At 34.0% G+C, this 25,487-nt stretch overlaps 2 protein-coding genes across 2 annotated transcripts; both read right to left on the bottom strand.

Annotated features, from left to right (window-relative positions):
* Positions 1–764: 764 nt before the first annotated feature.
* On the bottom strand, positions 765–1,265 carry LOC143620061 (uncharacterized). Its single transcript, XM_077091850.1, has one exon. It carries the CDS (start codon positions 1,263–1,265, stop codon positions 765–767), a length of 501 nt encoding a protein of 166 aa, XP_076947965.1.
* Positions 1,266–16,056: 14,791 nt separating this feature from the next.
* On the bottom strand, positions 16,057–23,375 carry LOC143619988 (low affinity sulfate transporter 3-like). The gene is made up of 12 exons (XM_077091796.1): positions 22,723–23,375; positions 22,608–22,656; positions 22,299–22,506; positions 21,914–22,088; positions 20,742–20,807; positions 19,897–20,127; positions 19,688–19,814; positions 18,744–19,030; positions 17,382–17,575; positions 17,068–17,147; positions 16,889–16,965; positions 16,057–16,409 (listed from the first exon to the last, which is right to left on the bottom strand). The coding sequence occupies exons 1-12, from the start codon at positions 23,080–23,082 to the stop codon at positions 16,257–16,259; spliced, it is 2,007 nt and encodes a 668-aa protein (XP_076947911.1). The 5' UTR covers positions 23,083–23,375; the 3' UTR covers positions 16,057–16,256.
* Between the last annotated feature and the right edge of the window lie 2,112 nt (positions 23,376–25,487).

Raw genomic sequence — 25,487 nt, 5'->3', positions numbered from 1 at the left:
ATATATCTAAAAAGCTCCAGCTATTATGTCAAACACTTAAATATATCTAAAAAGCTACAGCTACCAGCTAGTAGTTTCTAGTTAACAGCCACCAGCTAGTTTTGTCAAACATATCTAGGTTACAAAAATATAACTTATGGAACTTTTCCACTCATAACATAAGCAATCCCAAACACCTACTAATTATGCCACTACTAAATTTTGATTTATTTAGAATTGAATTAATTATTTTAAATGTTTTTCCATCAATATATCTATATTCTAAACAATGGATTTCGATATAACAAGCTAGATTGGGTTGAACAGCTTTTATCAGTTTATGTGCTTTCCAGTACGTATTGTTTAAATACTTTAATAATGTGATAAAATTTTATTGAGTGTATTTTTTTTCATGTAAAAAATAAGAATATGCTAAAAATTTCAGATATTAATCATTTGTTAAACATGATCAAAATTTCATGGATCAATTAAATCATTAAAAAAGCAATAACATATACATATTGTTAGCCTTGGGAATTAATATTTTTATCCAATGACCCAAGTTATGACGATATTTTGTTAATGTGTGGATCAATCACACAGACCATTGAAAATGAAACAACAGATTCAAACTCAAAGCTAAACTTTTGAATTCTACTCGGATAAAACGGTTCATTAATTTTCGGAATTTAAAAAGACTATTTATTAACTCAAAACCGAAAAATAAAAAAAAACAAAATTTAATAATAAAAAAAACCCTTTAATATCTCATCATATCGGCCTTGCTATATCTGCACTGGCCTTATCGCATGAAGCTGTTTTGGCTCCACCATCGAACACGGTCCCGTCGCCGCCACTCTCACGGCGGCGCTATACTTAAAACATTCCTCTACACCACCACCAACAATACCACCGTCATCATCAGACTCACTTTCCACCGTCACCTTACTATCTTCCATAACCACATGAGTCGACTCAGAAGGAATGATTTCAAGAGTGAGTCTGCCGTTAGATCTGTGAGCAGTGAAATGACACTTGGGAATATCAATCTTCTCCTCGGCGATTATAAGCCTGCCGTCATCGGTGCAATACCGTTTAAACACGGTGGACGTTTGCACCGGCAAAGGCGGTGGGAATTCTTTGACGGGTGTTGATGGCTTGCGTTTATGAATGAGTCCCCATGGTTTACGATTCAAGGGTGCATCTTTGCTGGAATTAGTATAATCATTAACAAGATCAATACAGCTCTCCATGCCGATGTAATCACCGAGATCAGTAGCGTGCATGGTTGAGTAAAGTAGAGAGAGAAAAAGGAGGTGTTGATCGATGGGTTGTGAGGAAGAAGAAGAATTAAACTAGGGATATAAATAGGATCAAGATTAAGTGGAGAATGATATTAAGATGATATGAGTGACAGCTAATATATTATGTGTTTATATTTACTTTTTTTAAAAAAAATTAAATACTATAAAAAGAATTTTCCGTACTTAAGGTAGTACATATATAGTTTGTATTTATATAATCATTAGTCTATAAATTAATAAAACAACCAACTGCATTCAATATAAAGATCATCCTAAAACTGCATTATCAAAGAAAATCTCTCAAAAGTTTATAATTAATCTTTCTTTTCTTAATTTTCATCGTATGCAAGTTTTATTGTAATTAAAATTCCATCTTAACTACCATATTTTAACAAGGGGTTGGTGGTCTAATTGCATAGACAAAGTCGTTATTTGTTTATCGGAATTAAAATGTCTGCATTCTGTAAACTATATCTGCAGATATCTGTAGAAGAATAGGTGGATCAAACATCTGCAGTCTGTAATAAAAGATTGTTTGTTTGTTGACGTTTGCAGGCAGCTAAAATAAACTGAAATTTAAACAATTTTCCAAGTGCTCAATTCAAACTTAAAGATAAACAATTTTTCAAGTGCTGAATTCAAACCTAAACATAAACAATTTTTCAATGCACAAATCAAGTGCTTAATTCAAACCTAAACGTATTCAAACAAAGTGTCAAATTCAAACCTGAACACCAATAGCAAAACATAACATAATGGGTTACATTACCTGCGGGTGGAGATTTGTCGGTGGATGTGGCTTAGAAGAGGTGGAGCGACGGTGGCTAGTGACTACGGCGGTGGGAGTCGAGGTGAGGGGACGACAACGGTGGGGGTGGAGGAGAGGGGGAATCGCTAACAGTGGTGGTGTAGGAGAGGAGGTTGACGACAGGAATGAGAAAGGAGGAGAGGGGCGATGTTTTTATTTTTTAAAGGGATTATGTTTTCAAACTTTGAACAAGTTAGAATAATATAGTTCAGGTCTTCTAGAGTTCTAGGATTAGAGGGTGCGCAGGCTTTTTTGTAATGAAAGGTCTTTCAAAACACAAACACATAGCAGACTTAAACTGGGACACTTTTACGTTAACTCCATTAACACAAACTCCATTATCTTGCATGGCATCCATAACATTTTTACGAGTCAATGACAAGTCACACACATGAGCACTTCTGTACGCGTTGTTGATTAATGTCAAACTAGTTACGTTAATATGATTTAGTTGTTGCACAATATGTGATTACGTGTTACATGCTTTGCCATAATATAATGGCATATTAGTTTTTATTAATCTTAATTATCGTCTTTTGGTCACTACTGGTTCCAACTAACGAATTGGCTACTGACGGTCCCAACTTTTAACGTATTTGTTCCTAACGGTCCGCGACTAACAAATCCTAACGTCGTTGGTTTCAGGTCACCGGAAAAAAGTTTTTGGCCGGAAAACTCAAAATTTTTCCTGAAAACTCAACATTTTCGTCCCAAACATCTTGGTAACTTTGTATCGGACCTTTAAGAACCTTTTTCTAGTAAAAGCCCCAATTATTATGGTCGCAAGAAACCCTAGAACTATCGTCAGAATCGGTTGATGGTGCTCAAGTGGTGGTAGTTGGTTGGGAGCGAGTCAATTGGTGGTGGTTGCGATGTTCAAGTGGTGTTTTCCGGCAACAAATTTGACTTTTCCAGCCAAAAACTTTTTTCCGACAACCTGAAACTAACGGCGTTAAGATTCTGTTAGTCACGGACCATTAGGAACAAATACGTTAGAAGTTGGGACCGCCAGTAGCCAATACATTAGTTGGGACTGACAGCGACCAAAAGACAATAGTTGGGATTAATAAAAATCAATGTACCTAATATAATTGGTTATTATAATTCTATTTAAAAAATAAAAAAAGTTAGAGCATGCCTCGTAGCATGGAGCCACGGCCGCTACGCCGCTCGGGAGACGACAAGATCGGAAAGTTTTGTTTAAAACCATTTTTGAAACCCTAATCACCCACAACCCTTTCTAACCCTCTTTAGACAAAAAAATGAGTTCTTGGGTGATTTGGGGACCTTGTGGGTGATTAGGAAGATTAGAGTTCTTCATTTTGATTGTTTGATCGTTAATTGTAAGTATTCATCGTATAATTAGCACTTCTTTGATTATCTCCAGATCCTCAATATTAAACCCTCCTTGATATGAAAGTTTTTTGTATTATGAGTTATATCTTGTGTGTATGATGATGTGTAATCGTTATATGATTGATTAGAACCCTAGGTGTGTTGTTAACATGACTTTTGATTGAGTTTTATTGATATAAGAAGTTTGACAGATTCATACTCGCTAACGGTTTTGACTGTAGCTCGATGATAAATGATGAGTTTTGATCGATTATTGATTCTAGGTTGTACTACATCGAGTCTAGTTTTCATAAAACCAGGGTTTGTAATTTTTGGACGAGTGGATCATAGTTTTTATGATTTTACAAAACATGATGTCAAATCTGATGCGGGAATATGTTTTTTGACCTTCCCGACATCATAACTTGAGATTAACAAGACAAATGGGTTGGTTCCACTTCTCGAAGTTCATACTTTGAGTCAGGAAACTAACCCAATTGGCTTGGTTTAAGGGTTTAGCCAAGTCTATACTTTTGTTGCACAAACTAATGAATTAGTTGTAACTACTGGTGATGATTGAATTGTTGTGAATGTTTTACACAAAGCAAAAATATAATAAAAATATCTTGAGAAACCCAACCAGACTTTGAAATACTTGACAATTGCTTGATGTTATAATCATGGGGTATCATAAGATGCACGTTGGAACAACTTAGAACTATCAACATTAATTGCAATCACCAATGACCATCGGGTCAAGTTTGTGTTTATGCGAGTCCATACGTGAGTCTTAGAGTCATGTGTTGTTGAACACACTCTCATAACTTAAACACTTGTACTATGTAACGGTTAGCGAGTCAAGTGCATTGATGTCGTCTGAAATATACATATTATTTTCTATAATTTTGAGTTGGTTGTTATTAAAATATTACTCTTTATTACGCTTATATTTATATTTTAAAGGTTTCATGAGGCAATGGGCTAATATGGAGTATTCTTACTAAATTTGAGATTATGAGTAAAACATTAGTTTAAGAAAAAGAAATATGATTTGCTTTATATTTTTTAGGTTATAAAAAGATATAAAAAAAGGATTCAAATCTGATTGTTAATGCTTTTATAGATAAATTAATAGAATTTGTTTTAAGCGAAATGTTCAAATACAGATGCAAGTCCATGTGAATTATTTTTCCACTTGGCTTACGTTATTGATTTGTTTTGACAAGGGAGCTGAGCTACAAATCTATTGGGCCACACATTACAAAAATATGAAGTCGGTTATAAGGAGTGGGCCGAATTAGTGTTTTCAACAATCAAGTCATAGATAAAATATGGGCTAGAGGAAACTAGATGATGGCTCGAAAATAAAACGTGGTTAGTGGCAATATATAAAGGGTCGGCTGATTTGGTGTATAATTGAACAGGAGCCGCAAGAAGCAACAAGAGAATTATATTATTTATTCTAGGTTGCCGTGAGAAAAAAAAAGAATGGACAAGAATATTGATTGAGAAATTTTTTTCTCATAACCCTACTGTAGCTACTATATTGCTACAGTGGGTGATGAACAAAAGTTTTCTTTAGTCATTAATTCAAAGCAAGAAGAACAGGGAAGAAGTAAGCATGCAAAGATAGGTGTTCGGGTTCAATATCTACTCATCCAAATACGGTTTTCGGTTTGAAATTATTATTTTTATTATGAACTCATTGTTTGAACTTATATATTTAATGTTTTTGAACATGGTTATTGGTTAAACCTCTCCTAGTTACCTAGGTTTTGAATGACTATTTGTTGAGTTTGGATTGTTTGTCGGCTTACTGGCAGATTCCGACTAACGTCATAAATTATATTACTAACTAGATTAGATCCCGTGTTACACACGGATAGAAAAAATATATAAAACTTCATATATAATAATAATACTAACTATGTGTGTGTGTGTGCGCGCGGATGTGATATACATTTTAATGAATTGTAAATGTCAGATAATTTAACATTATTATTATTATTATTATTATTATTATAATAAGGTATCACATTGTTGTTTTAATTAAAACAATCCAAAATACAAATATAAATAGAGGAAAATAACAATTTAAAACACAATTCTAAGATATGCCACACATTTTTAACTTATAGCATGAAATAGGAAAAACATAATAATTAAAACTTCATCATCTACTAAAGTTATATATTGTAAACTATGAAGCATAAACATGCAGATGTTGTAACATAAGTTGTGTATTATAAAAACTATTTTTATTGAAATTATAAAACATTTAAGACAACAAAGCTAAAAATATCAATATAACAATGAGATATAATTATAACTTTTATTAAACCACGCGTTTAATAAAACAACAATATAATCCCAATCTCGTGACTTAAACCACCATTTCAATCCAAACATCCAACCCAAACATCCAGTCCAAACGCTAATAAATAATTTCTCAAAATCCAAAATAATAAAATAACAAAGTATCTAAATTTAAAAAAATTAACAATAAAAACAATTAATTGTCTTATTACTCAATAAATGATGATTATAACAATTTATTTTAAAAATTTTCTTCAACTTAGGAGTTAATGTTTAAAATTAATGTTCAAATTAACATGTGAAAATTATATAAATGAAAAATTGATGAGTTAGAAGCATATGTGGACATGATAGTTGAATGCCATGTGAAAACCTTGTATTGATTTAATAGTATAGTAAGATTCTTCCCCATTTCACGGACTTGAAGACGAGGACGCACCTGGCCATCTGAATAAATTCACTCGTATTTGCGACACTTTAATATCGCCAGCGTCACTCGTGCTTCCATCTACCTTCATTATTTTCCATTTTCTCTAGAGGGTCGAGCTTCATCTTGGTTGGAAAGCCTTCCCCCTAGGTCCATCACTACCTGGGATGATCTTAAATCTAAATTCCTTAAGAATTATTTTCCGCAATCTAAAGTCTCGCTACTTTGTGATCAGATCTATTCTTTCCGCATGGACCATGTCGAGCCATACCCTTTGGCTTGGGAAAGGTTCCATAATATGCTTAGTAGATGCCCCCAGCATGGTCTGCCTGAATGGGCCGTAGTTGAGAAATTCTATAATGGACTGACCTTTGAGATGCAGCAGAGATTCAATACGTCAGCTGGAGGGAACATATTAGAGAAGCTGGCTATAGATAAGTGTGAGTCGTTTGAGAGTCTCGCCCTAGCCGAGCAACAGGAGCTGTCCGCCCGAGGTATTTCTAAAATAGCCACTTCTTCAACTCGAGGCGTCTATCAAGTCTCGAATGAAACTAGCATCACGGCTGCCTTAGAGGCCATGCAGAAAGAGATTAAAGACTTGAAGAAGGTCGTTTAGAGATACAAGATCTACCGAGGAGGGCACGACACAGTTGATTATCGTTGATCAGCAGGAGCAGGTGGACTACTTGGGTAATCAGAATAGAGGACCGCATTCCTAAGGGAGCTCTGGATGGAGAAATACCTCCAACCTTGGTTGGAGGTTGGGATGTAATGCTCAGGGCTTCAGCCGTGGCAGGAGCAGGGGCAGGTCAGAGACTTAGGACAGTAGGGAGTTCTTGTGCGGGGAAGAGTAGTGGTATGGATCTGGATCTTAAAGAGCTTCTAACAAAGCAATCTACCATGCTTTCCCACCTTATTGACATAGATAATAACACACAACAAAGACTGATTGAGCATGACACCATATTGAAGAACCAGCAGTAGTCATTGTTAGAGATGTCTCGAAAGGTGGATGAGATGATGAAGCAGAGGCTACCTAATAAGCAGGTCGGAGCGTTTCAGGGCAGCACCAAGCTTAACCCTAAGGCACAGTTGAAGGCGGTGACCACCCCCAGTGGCAGAGGAGGCGATAAAGAGCAGCGACCGGCATATGAGGAGGAGCCGGTGGACGAGGAGATAGAGATTGAGGCTCCTGTGAGGATGCACGTGAGGCTAGCCCCAGCAAGTACCGCGTCATACAGTGAGTCTCCTATGGAAAAAGTTGTTGAGAAGAAGATTGAAGAGAAGAAGAGTCCCGAAGTTGATCTTACTCGAGTTCCGTATCCTGTGCGTCTTCTATGGCAGAAGTATGTGCAGGAATATGGACATTTATTGGGCATGCTTAAACAGTTAAAAATCAATCTTTCGTTTGTCGAAGCATTCCAGCATATGCCCAAATATGCTAAATTCTTAAAAGATCTTCTTTCGAATAAGAAGAAGCTGGAGGGGTTGTCGACAGTATGTCTAAATGAAGAATGCTTTGCGGTAGTCCAGAACAAACTATCGGAGAAATTATTAGACCCGGGACACTTCAAGAGTATAGTGCTTGTTTAGTACATGGCATATTATCCAAGAGTAAGGAGCATTATTAATTTGAAAATTAATCATGTTTGCACTTTTCCACATTAGATTCTTATGATCATTCAACAAAACAAGTGTACCACAACTTATGGCCACTTTTATTATTAATTTGGTTTATCTCGTTATTATTAGGAGCGTTATTACAATCTCATTTGATCTTATTAATATCATGATCACCATTAACTCGGTTGATCTTATCATCACATTCACTTAAACGAATTAGAATCACCACAATTTCCTCTATTAATTACATGATGACGATCTTTACAATGCTCATTATATTATCACATCAACTTCAAGGAATGGAATAAACCACATAAATTTCATGATGGTCTTTTCAAACCTCATATATTCTTTAACAATATTGCTCCTTCACAAGTATATTTGAGATTTGACATACAGAATAACAGAAATGTTTTATTTAACATGCTCTAGTAAATAATAATCTTCTCATTATATGATATAAACTAAGTTTAAGCTGTTCGTGTAATGTATATTGGAATAAAAGCTTATGACCTTTTATAAACTAATAATGAGATTTAGCGAGTTTTGGTTTTAGATATCATATCAGGTATCATATACTTACCTTAAATAATTTCAGTAAAACACATATTTAAGCCATCACAATAGTAATAATAGAACACAAGTGGGTCTTTTAGTTGTCAACCTCAAAGCGATGTATAAAATTAATATCTTGACAAGAAGTATGTCACGAAATCATATTATACATTCCGATATTATAATGCACCATTCTACAATGGTGTGATTTATTAAGTATTGATTGCAATCGGTACTTCGAGTGATAATAAACCGTAACTTTTGTTTAGTTATTCTAATCAATGAATAGTAACATATAGAATATGATATACGCACCATCAATATGAAGTATACAATACACGACATTAATGGAAAATATGCATAATCATGTATTAATCTATTAAAGTATAGTCAATCACAAGCATATCTTATATACACGTATTTTCACTCCAATTTGAAACGTAAACAACTATCTATAGCAAGTTTTCATGAAATATCATAAATAACTTACAAATTTTATTGTTTAAGCTAATACAGATGTATCTCAAATTTTTTACTATTAAAGTAAGTTCCAAACATATTTTGCTCATCAACTAATATTTCACATGCTCAATTCTTATATATTTATATAATAAACAACAATTATCATAAAATTAAACAAACCTAATTAATACAGAGATGTCAAGAAAATTTATACTCATATATATAATAACCGTAAATGGTAGCTATCTTTTCGTATTGCCAACCAAAAAGAAAATGGACATCTTTTAATACATGATAATAAATATTCAGAATAAAGATGTAATATGTACTATATTTACCTCTCACCTAAAAATAAACAATCTTATTTTCGATAACTTGTAACAGAGAAAAATGAACTTATCACCAACATTAGTGATGATATTTTATGACAAAATCTTGAATTATTGATGATGATAATTCAATACACAATATACAAAATACCTACAATCAAACGTAATAAACAGAAGATGCACACATATATATTAGCCTTGCAAATCTTGAATTTGTGTTGATAACGTGTTATAAAACAACAACCTATTAACTACATCGGATATGCCTATTAACAATAGCCTATTAACGTGTTCTTATTCATTGGTATGTATATAAAGTTACTATATGAATTACACTTTGTTTATTTTATAATCATTTAACTTAAAAGTAAGATTAATTTAAAACTCAATTCAAAAAATTGTTACTAACAATTTCTATAATAATGCTAAATCAAAACATCTAATATAAAAACTTTAAAATTTAATAAAGAAAAAAACCATCATTTGGTAGGTTTTAGACAAGGGACTCAAAATATTGATTGTGTTTAACTATATTCGTATAGGATTACATTAAAAATAAATCTCGGAAACTCTAAAAGAAAATTTGTAACAAGTATATGCTCAAACTTGATTTTGAAAACTTATCACAAATACTTGATATTTGATTCTTAATTATTTTATGTATATTGGCTTTTATTAATCCCAACTTTCGTCTTTTGGTCACTATCGGTCACAGTTAACGAATCGGCTGCTGACGATTCCAACTTTTAACGTATTTGTTTCTAACGGTCCACGACTAACAAAATCCTAATGTCCAGGTCGCCGGAAAAACGTTTTTGGCCGGAAAACTCAAATTTTCCTCGAAAACTCAACATTTCCGTCCCAAACATCTTGGTAACTTTGTATCGGACCTTTAGGAACCCTTTTATAGTAAAAGCCCCAATTATTGAGGTCGTCGGAAACCCTAGAACTATCGTCGGAATCGGTTGATGGTGCTCAAGTGGTGGTCGTTGGTTGGTGATGAGTCAATTGGTGGTGGTTGCGGTGTTCAGGTGGTGTTTTCCGGCAACAAATTTGACTTTCAGGCCAAAAATGTTTTTCCATCGACTTGAAACGAACGGCGTTAGGATTCTGTTAGTTGCGAACCATTAGGAACAAATACGTTAAAAGTTGGGACCGCTAGTAACCAAGTCATTAGTTGAGACCGACAGTGACCAAATTGTTAAAATTAATAAAAACCAACATACCATTATTTTATGGATGAATCATAGAAGGCCCACATAAAAACTAGGTAACTCAAAGCTTTATAAAATTCAATTGTAAAATAAGAGTAAATTAAAGCCTTACAATATTTTATGGTTGTCCACTTTTTAGCCGATTAAGTTTAGGTTATACAACCGATTAAGTTTAGGTAACATAGAAATCCCAATATATGAAATCCCACCAAATTTTTGTTGAAGTCACATATTCGAAACAGTTTCAACTAGTAAAAAGAATTATAACTGAATACGCAAGCTATTGGATTCACTTTTATTAAAAGACAAAACGCGAGGATTCTCTAACGTAACCCAATATCATATTATTTAGAACATGGATCATGTTTAGATAATAAAGAAAATGATATGTTAATGACCAACTTACCTTATGATATCGTGCGATTCAACTCCAAAAGAAATTCGTGCTGATAACGTGTGAAACAATAGCTTATTAATTACATCAGATATGCATATATTATCATAGTGTATAGAGAACATGAGAAGTAGAGAAAAGGAAGGTTCTTATTCATCGGTATACAAACATAATGAAATATGGGAGTTAAGAATGTGGATAGTTACCATAATAACACATTAACAAAATTTGTTACTGGGAGTAAAGAACTTGAAACTTACTCTTAAATTCTTAATATAAATAATAAACAAGTTGGAGATCCCGGGTGTTACGGCAGCTTGAACTTAATTCGTGAAGGAACCCTAACGTCTCTAATTGTTATCTTGTTGGAAACCCGAAAGGTTCAAAACTTTATCTCTCTCTATAGCAGCTTTAAAGTGGTGCGTCACGGCGAGAACTTGGTAGATATTGATTCGGGTCGCTACGGTATTGTCTTTTAGGAAAATCACCAAATTAACCATGGTCCCACAACTAAGAACCAAAATAACATGGGAAGTTTATAAAACATGGATGCTTCACAAAAATTAAGGACTTCATAAGTTGGCACATTGGTGAAATGTCTAGGCTATAAGGGCTTTATCTAATAGTGCCATAGCGGACTCATATATAGACGACTTATTTGCTGACACATGACATAATTCGGAGTGAGTATCCAAGCCCTAGGCGTTTTCTTCGAAAAGCCCTAGGCATTTTAACTTAAAAAAAAATTGTACAAGGCATCAAAAAATCATACGAGCTGTCTAAAAATTGTGTAGAAGCATATAAAAAAGATACTAACTAAAGCGTCTAAAAACCATAGAAAACGTCTAAAAATCGTACGAAGCATCTAAAATTGAAAATGAAGTGTTTGAAAATCGTACGGAAGCATCAAAAAATTGTATGAAATGTCTTAAACTCGTATGGAAGTGTCTAAAAATAAATTCAGGAAAAAAAATCAAATCGTCTAAACACTTACGAGATATATCTAAATATGTATGCAAACATCGTCAAAGGCGAAGGAAACGTCTTGGGCTCGGACATTTCTTCTAACCCTAGACTCTCAGGTGCATATTTAGACTTTGAAGAGAAAACGTCTAAGGTCTATATGTGGGTCTAACCATTAGATAAAGGCTCTAAAGTCTATATTTCATCCATATGTAAACTTCTGAATTCCTTAATTTTCGTGATGCCTCTGTATTTTTAAGACTTTTCATATTTATTTTGGTTATGGTTCCATGATTATTTTAGTGGTTTTCCCTATTTTTGGCACATTATTTAAATTAGAAGAAAATAAAAAAGTAGAAAAAAAAATCATGACTTAAGTTTGGTTTTGACTTCTAGAAAGCACATCCGAGTGGCTACAACCTACCACTATCTAATTACCTAATAATTAGGTTTTCGTGTGATGCAGCGGGATACGCACAACGTTACCGGTGTCAGTACGTTCCTCGCAACAATACATTCATAGCCCGACGATGGTATGTGCTTAACGCAGCATCAGACACGTAACCGGTGTCGGTAAGCGCGTCATAAAACACCTAAACACGAGTAATTTGGTACGTACAAACAATGTCATCCGCGTAGCTAATGTCTGAACACGCGTAACCGGTGATGAAAATTAAGAAGCAAAAAATGAAATGTACATTAATTTCTAGTAAACTAGTTTTTAACCCAACCCATTTTGACATGAAACCCGTTCCAACCAAACATCGTTTTAACCCAAATCTCGTTTTAACCAGGCCTCTTTTGACCTAACCAAATTAAACATTTTTTTATATCGACATGTTCTGACCTTAATTCGTTATGACCCATGAGTCGAACCTGCCCGGCCTTTTGCCGGTACTAATTGGTAATCACTTAACATGTTAGTTTTTTTTTTAAATTAATAAACTATAGCAATATGATACTCAAATTAAAGAAAATAAAATATTTGTTTTTATGGTGCAGGTTTTTAAAAAAAATATTAAGGTGTGAAAAGAATTATTGCCATTTAAAAGTTGTGGGGATAGTTTGTTTAAAATAAGGGGTAAATGTGTAACTACTATAAAAAACTGATTGAAGTTGAAGAACTTAAATTGTAACTTATTTTAAATTGTAACTTATTTTTAACAAAGTTGAACTTAACCATACATATATGATTGCTAAAGACAAAAGTGCCCCTAGAATCTTATAATTTGATGCATTATGTGTTGTATCTTTTGTATAGTTGATGTCACCTTTTAAAATTTAAAAGGTTATTGGAATTCTCTTTATATAAACTATATATAAAGCATGAGTGAATGACCTTTTAATTTTTAAGAGGTACCAAACTTGTTGTTTTATGTACAAACCATAATGCATAAAATCATATTTTGTCTTTAGCAAAATCATGTACGGTTGATTTTAATTTATTCAATAATAATTGCAAGTTTGGTATTTTAACTTTAATCACATTTTGATAATTTATAGAATAGTTGCATATATATACCTCTTAATTTAAGCCAACTATCCACACGACGTTTAAACGTTTATAACGTTTTCACACGTTAATATTCTTTTAAAAAAATTATACCATAAAAATGAGTATTATATTCTCTTTAATTTGAATATACTATTGCTATATTTTTCTCATTTTAAAAGTTAACGTGTTACGTGATTACCATTAAGGATCGTCAAAAGGGTCGGACGGGTTCGGCCGTTCCGGTCATGGGTCTAAATAGGGATGAGCAATTTTGGTACCGGTACTGGTACCGAAATCGGTACCGATTTGGTATCGTCGGTACCGAATCGGGACCAAAGTTTTGAGTTTCGGGATCGGTACCGTACGGTACTGTACCAATATTTCCCGAATTTTTATCTTCAATACCGGTACCAGTACCAAGATTTTGTGATTTTCTAGATCGGTATTACCGGTACGGTACCGAGCTCATCCCTAGTCTAAAAGGTTAAGGCTGGAATGGGTCGATACAGAAAAGGTTAATTTGGTTTGGGTCAGGACGGGTTCGGGTCGAAAGGGGTCAAATTTGAACAGATTTCGGGTTAGAACAGTGTCAGACGGGACGGGTTACGGGTCAAGACGCGTTCAATGTAGCGTTACGTGTGCACCGACACTTGATTGCGCGCGTACACTCGTTTTGAGACGTGCTTACTAACACCGGCTAAGCTTCCAGAGCCGGCCCAACAAGCTAAGCAAGTAAGGCTAGGGCTTTAGGCCCTCGAAAGTTTGAGGCCTTGTTTTTAAAAATAAAAAAATAATTAGACATTTAATATTGTTTCTACTGCAAATCTGTTCACATTCCTTTGCTGTACTGTAATGGTAACTCTCGCATTTTGCAGCTGTAGCACCAGGGCTCGAGACTCGTTGGCAGCATCATATTTTCTGTTTTTACGAGATTTTATCAAGGTGGTGGGAAAGGCCTTTGGCCCCCCCCCCCCCCCCATGTGCTAACTTCATTGTATTTCTTTTCATATGATGATCATATTTTTTTTCCAATGCCCTACTCATGCAATTTTTTTATTGTTTAATTTTCTTATTCGCGTATGTATTATAAAGGGATTTTTTTTCTGTTACACAATTCTGTATTAGGCAATTTTGTGTTACCGAACAAACCTTAAGTTGAATTATTTTTATAGGAAAATCACTTATACGTTGTAGTTGGGCACAAAAGATAGGTTTGGATTATGTTTTATAGTTACCGATCAAATTTTGGTAAATGGTCAAATAATTAAATAATTTCAAAACTGTTAATCGAATAAAGACAATGCAAAAGGGCCCCATATATTTACTTAGCTCTAGGCTTTCTAAATGGTTGGACCGCCACTGTAAGCTTCCAATGCCGCATTACGAGCATACTACCGCCAGGTTACGCGCGTACTGTTGTGAAGTCACGCACTTACTGAAACAATAACACCGGTTACGCGTTTGCTGTCATGTTTGTATACATACCCCCTGCAACGCGCAGGCACCCTTGTATATAGTATAGATAACTTATAAAATTAACGGGCTTAAGTTTATTCTTTGTTATTGGGCCACCAAAAATCAGTTGGGCTAGCCATCGAATGGAGTAAAACGCCACAGAATGTTTTCTAGAAGGGGACGACAGAATTCTTGGACGGCTGGTTTTGGGGTGGTTCGCAAGGCAGCCAGCACATGTGAAGAAAAGAAGACTAGGTAAGAGTTTGTTTACTCGTTTGCTTTATTGTATACGTATATATTCAAATGAAGTTTCAAACCTTTACAAAGTTTGTCTTTCAATATTATGAATCGGTGATTACTACCGGGCTATGGTTTGGTTCTTTTTGTTAAGTTATGATGTGTAGTATTTGTGTTCGACAAGTTTATCGAATTGTGAGAGTTGAGTTCATATAATTTGTTCACGTGTTATTGTTTGATTGTGTTAATTACTGTTTGACGAGTTATAGTATATATAATGCAATTGTTATGCCAGAGTTAGCTTGGTTAGGGAAACGTATGTAGATATTTACATAATATGTGTCCAAAGGTAGCATATATCTATGTAACTAATGAAATACTTATATTGCACATCAAGATTAAAGAAGTTGTAATCATACTACTTGAATAAAATTATGTTTAAGCATTTGAATGAGCATTAATCATAGGCATGTGATATGCGTTTGTTTTTGTGTGATTGATTTGGGTTTGATCCGACAAATGGATTATAGTGCGCCATCGGGTGGTGCCAATTACCCAAGTTAGTTTAGTTAAGGATCAGACGCTTTGTGTGTAATTACATGGATCGTGCTTTAGGCCAGTGGTAGGATCACTACAAGCCACAGAAAAAATGCCTAAGAAGTCTAGGGAATATATTACCCGAAACTTTATCCTTACCATTTGCGACAAAAATTTGTTCCCACTGATAGACATCCAATTAAAAATACTGGGCAGGAATATTTTCATCTGAATTCTAATCTTTAAGGTTGGTGATAGTATAAGTCTCCTTTTCTTGGTTAGGTCATCTGTTAGAAGTCGATAAAGGGTGTGGCGTCGGTGATAAACTTCTTTTTTTCCTTGTAGCGTGATCGATCTTTACTAGCAGAAAACTTAAGGGACAGATGATAGACTGATTGGTGTGGTGCTCCAAAAGGTCGTATTGGTTTTCTAGATTTTAATCAAAAGAATCAGAAATACTAAGATTGGCTTAATTGATTTGTTATCCAAGCATAGCTTGTTCCCTTCTCTGTAATTATGTCTTTATGGCACTTAAAAAAGATAATGTAATCTAGTGGAAAAATACAAACAGTAGGCAAAGCCCTTTGCATTACATTTTGTAGAATTATATATGTTGAACAAAAAGGGAAATACAGTGCACCTGGTTCATGATTACCAAGAACACTTGGGGGGTTCTTCAAGAGACCCATTGTTTTGTTTTATTTATTCAACAGGCAAGGAAACAACACAAACTATTATATTATACAAAATTCAAGTCCATTCATACATATTAGATGAGTTTAGGGATCAGCCTCATTCTTTAGAAGCCGGATACAAGCGTTGATCAACAATTGCCAGGACCGGTGATCTTGGAACCAACAAAGGAATCAACGGCTTCGCAAACAGTGAGGAAGATGCAGTCTCTTCCAACTTTATCTACGAACTTTGCTACCTTTAGCTTGTGAATCACTTGCCATCTTGGACTGGCAATTGCTAACTGCAACAAAAGTTAGAATGTCATCCCAAATATCACCAGAATTACAATAAAAAAGTATTTATTTATTTATTTTTTTGGTGAACACAAATTTATGACATACTAAAGAGTAATAACGTATCATTCATGAATTTAGTGCCAAAGTTATGAAAAGTTTCTTATTATTATTTTTAAAAATTTTTATACTAAATTAGGAGTTATTCAAAGGATTTTTTAATAAAAATGCGGCAAAAGGTCCAACATCTCCTCATGATCTTTCTTGGGTATGTAGGTAGCTTTAACTAGTCTTTATAGGTGTAGGTGAAGCATCTAATTCGATAGTGACTGAACTTAGTGACACATATATTTTTCTTTAAGGCATCACTCACTGTGTAAATATTAGTGGAGTGACTTAATTAGGGGCTTAAGGCTTGTGCTTGGTACATAAACTTACTTTAATCACTGTAAAAGAATATTGTTGAAGTTGGTGATTAAAATCTTACTTTGATGCCTCCTGAAAGCAACTTCTTGTTAATTTCTTCCAATGCTAGAGTTCCAGCATAATCAATGTTGGTGACACCTAAAATTACAGAAATATTAGTCATTAATGAACAAATCAGGAGACTTTGATCAAGAAACATAGTTATAGTAATGTTATATAATATGGATGAAGTTCACTTACTAGACATGTCAAGGATTATTCCATTGATTGGTCTTTTTATAGCTTCTTTTCCGTTCTCTTCGGCTACCCAATTCAGTATCCTAAAGGATTATCCAAGATTAGTACTAACAGATATCAGGATAGCTTGTTGAAACAACTTGTCTCGTTCGGTTTTAAATAATTTCATTTGAGGGGTGTTTGGGATTATTTATTGAAGTTGCTTATTTGATTATATGTATGCATTAAAGTTGCTTATCTCAAAATCATACAGCATTAATCTATAAGAGTTTTTTTCATGTACACATAGCTTATAATCTTACATATCAAATATGTACCTGTCTCTGAGGGGATTTGCATTTGTAAAGCAAAGCAAGCCAGAATTGAGTCGAATTATTAGAATGCCTGGAACTGCTTGCGCGACAGGATACTGATCTACTTCACAGAAGATATCTGTTCCCGGAAGCCTCCCTAGTTCTTGCACACGAGGACGTAGGGCGTTGAGAATTATCTTAGCAAATGAAACAGCAACCTGTGATTAAAAAACATGCAATTATTAAATATTAATCAAATATATAAATTGAATCTTTAATCACTCTTGATAATATATTAATTTAATTAGTAGCTATTTGTTTTTTTTTTCTCTTTATAAATTGGATGTGGCTTAATGGTAGAGCACTCACTTTACTAGTGAGAGGTAGGAGGTTCAAACCTCACTATCACCAATTTATATGGGAGATATGAGGGATGACCCTGGTTTGTCAGGGTTCGAGTCCTGATCTCACCTGGTTTTACCAACTCCTCGCTATCGTGCCGTTTGGCGGGCGTGGGGGTCGGGTTTTATCTGGGGAATCTCTCAATAGGTGGACCGCCAGGGGCTCCGTCCGTCCAGACTCATGGCCGGCTCGGCTACCTTTAGCCAATGGGGGCTGCGTACGGAGTACCGGCGTTACTTAGTTGGTCGTTCAAAAAAAAAGCTATTTGTTTTTTTTTTTTAAGAAAAAGGACTTGAGTTGACCATACTCCAGTAGAAGGCATTGATTAAACACCATAACTGATTTTCTTTTGAAAAGATGAATATGTATTGAATGATGGAACCCAGGTCAAGTTGGAAACTGTTTACCTTTTGTGGTTCATTGTGGGTGGACCTTGGTTAATTTGGATACAGTGTTACTCTATTTATTCCCATTGATTATGCATCCAACAATCAGAAAATATATCATGTATGGTCGAAACAGCTACATTTCAGTCTTCACTCTATTTAATAAGTGGACTGTCACATTCATTAAGGCCCTAAACTTCTTGGTTTATGAACTTCTTATTAAAAAAATATGTTTTTCATAAAAAGTTAAAAAAGCGTAACTATATGTTTATCATGATTTAACATGTATATTACTTATGATCTATGATCTATATGATAGCCACTTGCCATCACAAGAAGGAACAAATTTTATTGATAGCAAAATACATTATGATGATTCAGAAAGAATAAGTGATCAAGTTCTTTCTTAATTTCGATCAACGGAAAACTATTTTCTCAATTTGAAATTGGAAGTGTATTATATATAGAAAATAAGTACCAATGTGTTGATCATGGTAGATACATCTTTAGTTGTCTAAGAACATTTAGATACAACAATTATCTTTAAAGTAAAGAAATATATAAATTAGCTTAGTAGTTAAAGGTAACGGATGCTTACCGCAACCATAAGACCCATCTCTACCGAAGCAAATAACACACCAAAGAAAGCTCCGGCACAAGCCAAGAAGTCGAGTTTGTCAACTTTCCAGATATTATAAGCTTCAGTATAGTTTATTAATCCCGGGAGTGCTGACAAGATAATCGACGATAGTATAGCAACTGGAGTGTAGTACAATAGCCCCGTTAAAAATTGTAGCATTAAGAGCACGGTGATGGCCATGACTACATTAGACACCGCGGTTTGACAGCCAGCGAAAAAGTTTACAGCAGTACGTGAAAATGAACCTGAACAAATGAAATGAAGTAGAGCGTATAAGTTAACTAATTTTTGTTCTTCTTTTCAACCTTTTCTGTTTATTAATTTGGTAATTGATCTTGTGAAATATAAGTTTATGATTTTCTGGTGTTTATAATGTTCAGGAACTATTTACTATTGTTAATTCCAGCCAAAAATTTTAGAGGTTTATTTTGTCCAGTTTGTTGATCAATAAAAGAGTCATTTATCGAGTTAATGAACAATTTTTGTGTGTTCTTAAAATTCTATAGAGGAGCCTTAGCCAACAGAATACTATGCTAAAGCTTGGGCCCATAGTTAAGGTTCCTCCAAAAATTTTAGGGTTTTACTATTCATTTATATTTGATTTTTCATCTCTGATCACAACTCACTCAACTCTCAATTTCTCAAATACCCTGTTGTCATTGTGTGATTTTGTGGCATTTAGAAATCATATACAAAAAATGTGTGTTAATATTCTCACGTGTTAGAACTCTAAGATCAGAAACATAAAACTTACAAATAGGTTCTACTTTAGAATCGGGTTTTTATTCCAAAAAGGTTGAGTCGACCATGAATAATATTATGGTTCAGTGAATAATGTTACCACCTTTTCTCTTACATGTAGTGTGTTACACTCTAAATTACGCAATAATTAATTAATGTACCTGTGGCAACATAGCAAGAAGACATGGATCCAGCAATATTCATAAACCCCATGGCTATCATTTCTTTATTCCCATCCATATTATACCCCTTGACTGTAGCAAAAGACCTGCCAACTGCCACAGCTTCCTGTAAACACGTATATTGCTGTCAAAAATCAATAAAAACCAAAAATGAATCTTAATTTTTGGTTTTATTGAGTTTGGCAAACCGTTAGAGCAATGACCGCACAAACGAGCCCGATTTTGACTAATTCTCTGAGGTGTGGACTGTTGAACTGCAACTGATTAACTGAACTTGGATTCAATCCTCCTTTGACATGCTTGATTATTTTAACTCCGTGTTGATCAGCTCTCGTTAGGTAGACGATCGCGGTTGAGAGAATCACTGATACCAGAGGAGCGACTGCAGGTAACCAGAATAACTTTCTGTTCTTTTTGCCCTGGTACGTATTTTTCCATGTAAGTTAACAAATATTCCATATGAGTTAACAACTTTATCATTAAATCTTGCAAGTTTTTTGATTGGTATCTTAAATCCTATCAAACTTGTTCAATCCTACATAGTTTAAATAGTATTTGTCTTAAGATAATAAAAAGTAAATAACACACACACACACAAACACACACACACACACATAAATGGAGGGATCTATGTAGAACACCGTGTACTGCGAGAGCATATAAAAGAAAATGGTCAATTCATTTTTCCAATCTTAAACAAACTAAAAATAAAAGAAAATGATGTATTATTTATTGTTTCTCACTTAAATCTCCTAAAATAATAAAATGAAGAAATTAATTTGCTTGATTGTTCGTTTATTTATATAACGTACACATCTGTAACTTATATCACCTATATATGTAGGCAGATGTGTTTATGTAAAACTATTCATATATGAATAAAAAAATGTAAAAATATAAATTATTGATTAAGACGTTAAAGGGTTTATATATTTGTTTTTTTCCTTATAATAACTTAATGTACTGTATAATGGATTCTCACACTATATAACATATAACATTATATACAATTAAAGTTGAATTTGTTGCTCACAATAATTCTGGTGATTAGGATGAAGATGAGAAATGAACAGCCAAGGATGAAATTCTGAGGATACCACTGTTAGAATGAAGAAAACAAAACTGTTAAAATATGAAATAAGTGGAAGAAAATATTAAATAAATGAAAAAACACAAGTTAAAAGTAATCCCCTTTATTGTCATCCTGACAACGATATCTTGAGAGTTTGGAAAAAGAGTAAAGTGTCATTTTCGTCCTTTTAGTTTGCTAAGTAATGTAAATTTAGTTTAAAAAGTTTATTTTTTGTATATGGACCCTCTACGTTTTTTAATTCTTGCCAATTACATCCAAATCACTAACCTCGTTAAATTTAATCGTTAAGTCAGGTAGACATGTCTTTTCACTATTTCTTTATTATATGAGTAAAGTGCTAAAATCGTCCCTGAGGTTGGTCATATTTGCGAATTTCGTCCAAAAATATTTTTTTTTCGCAAGTAGACCCTCGATTTTTTTCCAACATTGCCAATTTCGTCCAAATTGTTAACTCGGTCTAAATTCAACGTTAACTTATGGGTATTACTGTCCTTTTACATGTTTATTTACATTATTGTTATTATGCGTTTGTTTGATGACATATATATATAACATTTCACGATTCCTATGTTTGAATCCAATATATTATCCGTTTGTTTATTATTTTTTATTTGTAGTCATATAAGGGGTTTAGCTCAGCGTAATAATAATAACAATGTAAACAAATATGTAAAAGGACAGTAACACCCCTGAGTTAACGTTAAATTTAGACTGAATTAACAAATTGGACGAAATTGGCAACAGTTGGGAAACATTGAGGGTATAATTGCGAAAAAAAATACTTTTGGACGAAATTAGCAAATGTGACCAAACTTCATGGACGATTTTGGCACTGTACTCATGTAATAAAGAAAGAGTGAAAAGACATGTCTACCCCTGAGTTAACGATTCAATTTAACGGAGTTAGTGATTTGGATGTAATTGGCAAGAATTGGGAAACGTGGAGGGTCCATATGCAAAAAATTAACTTTTTAGACTAAATTCGCATTATTTGCCAAACCAGAAGGAAGAGAATGACACTTTACTCTTGGAAAAATTATTTAATATATTTGAAAATCAAAAAGGGAAAATATGTTGTAGATGTGTCTAGAAAATAAAAGATGTAAACTTACTGAAGTGTGGAATGATTTACCAACGGCAATTAACACGGAAACAACATCAGTTTTTGTTGTGAAATGGCTTATGGCAAGCAAACCCTTGAGCTGTTGGAGACCTATAACAATGGCTGCACCCGCCATGAACCCTACTATAGCCGCTTGCGACAGAAAATCGACAAGAAAACCCAGCCTACGCATCAACGACATCAAAGGCCACAAATTTATTAAAAGGATAATACCATTATTCTCACAAGAAATCCAAAATTGTGATGTGTGTACTTGAGTTGGTTTTAATAGAATGTTAAACTGTAATTAAATATATATACAATGTAATTGTAACTTGAATAAATGACAAGAATTACAGCTTTTAAACTCGAATACAAAGAAGATAAAACATTACCTGAACAATCCAAAAAGAGCTTGGAATGTACCGGTGAAGAAGGTGACCGTGAACACAAGCTTAGTGTATGATATAGGATCAACAACAGGATTTATTACTTTGGAGACCATGGCAGATATAAGCAGGGAAACCACTGCAACCGGACCGATAGCTAGCTCTCGTGAAGTTCCCGTTGTTGTATATATCAAAGGAGGGACAACACTAGTGTCTATGAAATTAAAATAATGTAACACATATTTCAGAAAGGAAAAAGAGCCAGAATTCTTGCTACAAAACATAAATTTAATAAAATGGTTATTCAAAACTTACATAGGCCATATTGAGGATTAAGTTGGGCTAAAGCAGCATACCCAATACTCTGCAAAGTTTAAATATTCCATTACAAAAATGGTAATTGAGTGTATCTATTGCTCAAGAAATGTACCTGGGGTATGCAAAGGCTAGCAAGTGTAAGCCCTGAAAGCAAGTCATCCTTGAACATGGAAGCCTTGTAATCCCTAGCCCAATTTAGTATCGGAAATACAGAACGGAGAAACGTCACAACCCAAGCCAATGAAGGTTGTGACGAACTCGGTTTGTTGTTTTTCTGAGAGCAAACAACATTTTTGATAGAGCCAATAATCTCCTGGCGAAAGCCTGGAGGATCAGGCGAATCAAGAACCCATTTGGTTCGCTCAGTGATTCGCTTACGATCCTCCGGACTAAGCTGCAACTCATCATGTCTTTCAACAGTAAAGACATGATCAGAAGCAACGGAAACATCAGTTGGCAGTGATGCAGCCATGCTTTTGTTTCTTTGAAGTGTTTGGGGAAACCCGGGTGTGAGACTTAAATGATCACTTAAATATTCATGCTATGGAACAAAACATGCAGTTTAAGGAACGAATATAAACTTGAATATTATCCAGCTATAGATGATAAAGGTCACAACCTACATTTATGTTGTTCTCATATCCTTTCAATCTTTACAACAAAGATTTGCTGGAACTTATAAGGTTTAAAAACTAGACACTAGTTGCTAGTAATTTTCACAAATAGTAAAACACTAAATCCCACTTTAAGGTTAGTGCTGCAACAGTGCTTCAGTGAGTTAATGTGTGTGCCTTTTTGAATAGTGACTTATGAATGAATATGGTACCAAATGCTGTCTACATGCATTGAACTAACAGATGTGAAGCTTCTCTATTATGTCACTATACACCTTTGGTGGATATGTCCCATTAGAATTTGTGTAAAGTAGTGGCTTTTGCTGAAAAAGAACATTATATGTATTATGATGAAAAAGGGGAGGTGTAAAAACATCAGAAGAGAATTAAGCTCGTCTTTTCACAAGGGCTTTGGGTTTTTGGACCATGTTGTCAGGTTGCTGCATAGATATCTTTTAATAACAATTTATAGTTTCATTTAGCTTTAATTCGAGCCATTCTTTTTAAGTTGATTCCAATAGGACAAGATACCAACACAACACATAATTGAATGGTTTATAAAGCGCATTGGGTTTGGGAATATCGACAAGAAAACCTTGACTCAACATGATCTTAGAGCATCTTGGAACAAATTATTTTAGATTTACATAGTACCAATGGCGGAGCCACGTATAGTCAACCAGGTTCGGCCGAACCCGATATTTTTTCGGTTTTATATATGGCTTATAGTATCGAATTAACAAGCGAGTTCATTCTTTTTGGACGAACGAACCCAATATCTTTTCAAAAACATATATTTGAATCCATTGATTGTTATAAATTTAGTTAAAAAAGATTATAGTAATAAATATTTCTTTTATTAAATATAAAAAACTTTCAAAAAACTATAAAAATTACTATCATTATAAACGGGCCAATAACACATGTATAGATTATAAAAAAAGCCCAAACTTATTTATAGAGTGAGTCAATAAGCCCAATCCAATTAATTATGCATGACTAAAAGCTAAACAAAAATACAAAAACGACGGATCGGTTTATATTTCTATCGAACAGATGAGTACAACCCTTGCCTCATCTCATCGCCTTTGGCAGTTCGCCTAAAGGCTTCAACAAACGCCTGACGACCTCAACCCTCACCTGTCGGACTTCAATCAGACAACGGTGGGCCGACTCTTTCTTTTTTTATTTAATATGACTTTATATTTTATTGAATGTTGACGATGTACTTTTGTTATAATAATGATGTTGTATTTTATTTATCTTACTGAATGAACGACCCGACCCGACCCAGTTAGGCCCGAAAACTTTTGACGCCGAAAAAATATCAAGTACCAAAAAATCCTAAACCCATAGAAAAAGGTTCCTGTCTCCGGATAGTACACATAGTTAATTAACCTATAAATCAGATAAGTATAACTAATAGACAATTTTTCTATATATTGCTAACTTTAACGCTTAAATTCTTGTAGCATCCATGACATGGCATTTTGTTAACGTTTTTGAGCTGATGTGGAAGGCAGTAGGCATGATGTTGAGGAGAGAAAGGATGGACGTCTTTGTGCAAATAAAAATAGGTTATGTGAGATGAGTATGAAAAGGGAGGGAGAGAGATGATGTGTTTTTTAGCTGTTCTTTGCTATGAGTGCTATAAAGCCAGGGCAGAGTGACGTGGCTAGTGCTTTTATCTCTATATAGGAGGAACCCGTTAAAAAACAATGTTGTCTCAAAGTCTATAAATGTATAAAAAGTCTTTTATATTTTTTCTAATTTTAACTGATACTTATATTCTAGTGTAATTAAAGAGGCTAGGCGGAGGCTTAAATCCATGACCTCCATTTTACACTTTAACCATCTTACCACCCCATCAAAGTGGAAATTACGGAAAAGATTTTGCTGATCAAATGTAAATTTATTTAATTTATTGTTGATTAAAAATATCTGAATTAATTATAACACATGCTACATTGAAGTTAGGTTTATAAAAAATTAAATTACTTTTAAGAGAATAAACTCATTATATAATATGGGTTAGTGTTCATCTGATGTGCACCTAAAGATCAATGCAAATTTCTTAAAGTTTCTCCTTTCCAAGATATACTTTGAAAATTTTTAAGTTGGCTCTATCTTAAAATGTGATCCATCCAAAGTTGAAAGTATTGTATTCCTTTCATTTAAAACCAATATTTCTCAAATTTATATTAAAAAACAAAAGCAGCTTATATATGGCCACCAAAATAACAAGATGTCGTGCTCTAATAAA

The sequence above is a fragment of the Bidens hawaiensis genome, unplaced genomic scaffold (assembly GCF_021521415.1).
Source record: "Bidens hawaiensis isolate Kalapana, Puna unplaced genomic scaffold, B.hawaiensis_p1.1 tig00002525_1, whole genome shotgun sequence".
Taxonomy (NCBI): Eukaryota; Viridiplantae; Streptophyta; class Magnoliopsida; order Asterales; family Asteraceae; genus Bidens; species Bidens hawaiensis.
The sequence above is the reverse complement of the archived record's forward strand: the minus strand, read 5'-3'. Positions and strand labels throughout refer to the sequence as shown.

What these genes read in the sequence shown, in the direction of transcription:
- LOC143620061 (XM_077091850.1), bottom strand. Translation starts at nt 1,265, where the DNA reads ATGCACGCTACTGATCTCGGTGATTACATCGGCATGGAGAGCTGTATT.
- LOC143619988 (XM_077091796.1), bottom strand. Translation starts at nt 23,082, where the DNA reads ATGGCTGCATCACTGCCAACTGATGTTTCCGTTGCTTCTGATCATGTC. An exon ending in TAATCCTCAATATGGCCTAT is followed by an intron (nt 22,507 to 22,607) that starts GTAAGTTTTGAA and finishes TTAATTTCATAG; the next exon opens with ACACTAGTGTTGTCCCTCCT. An exon ending in GTAAATCATTCCACACTTCA is followed by an intron (nt 20,808 to 21,913) that starts GTAAGTTTACAT and finishes TCATTCTAACAG; the next exon opens with TGGTATCCTCAGAATTTCAT.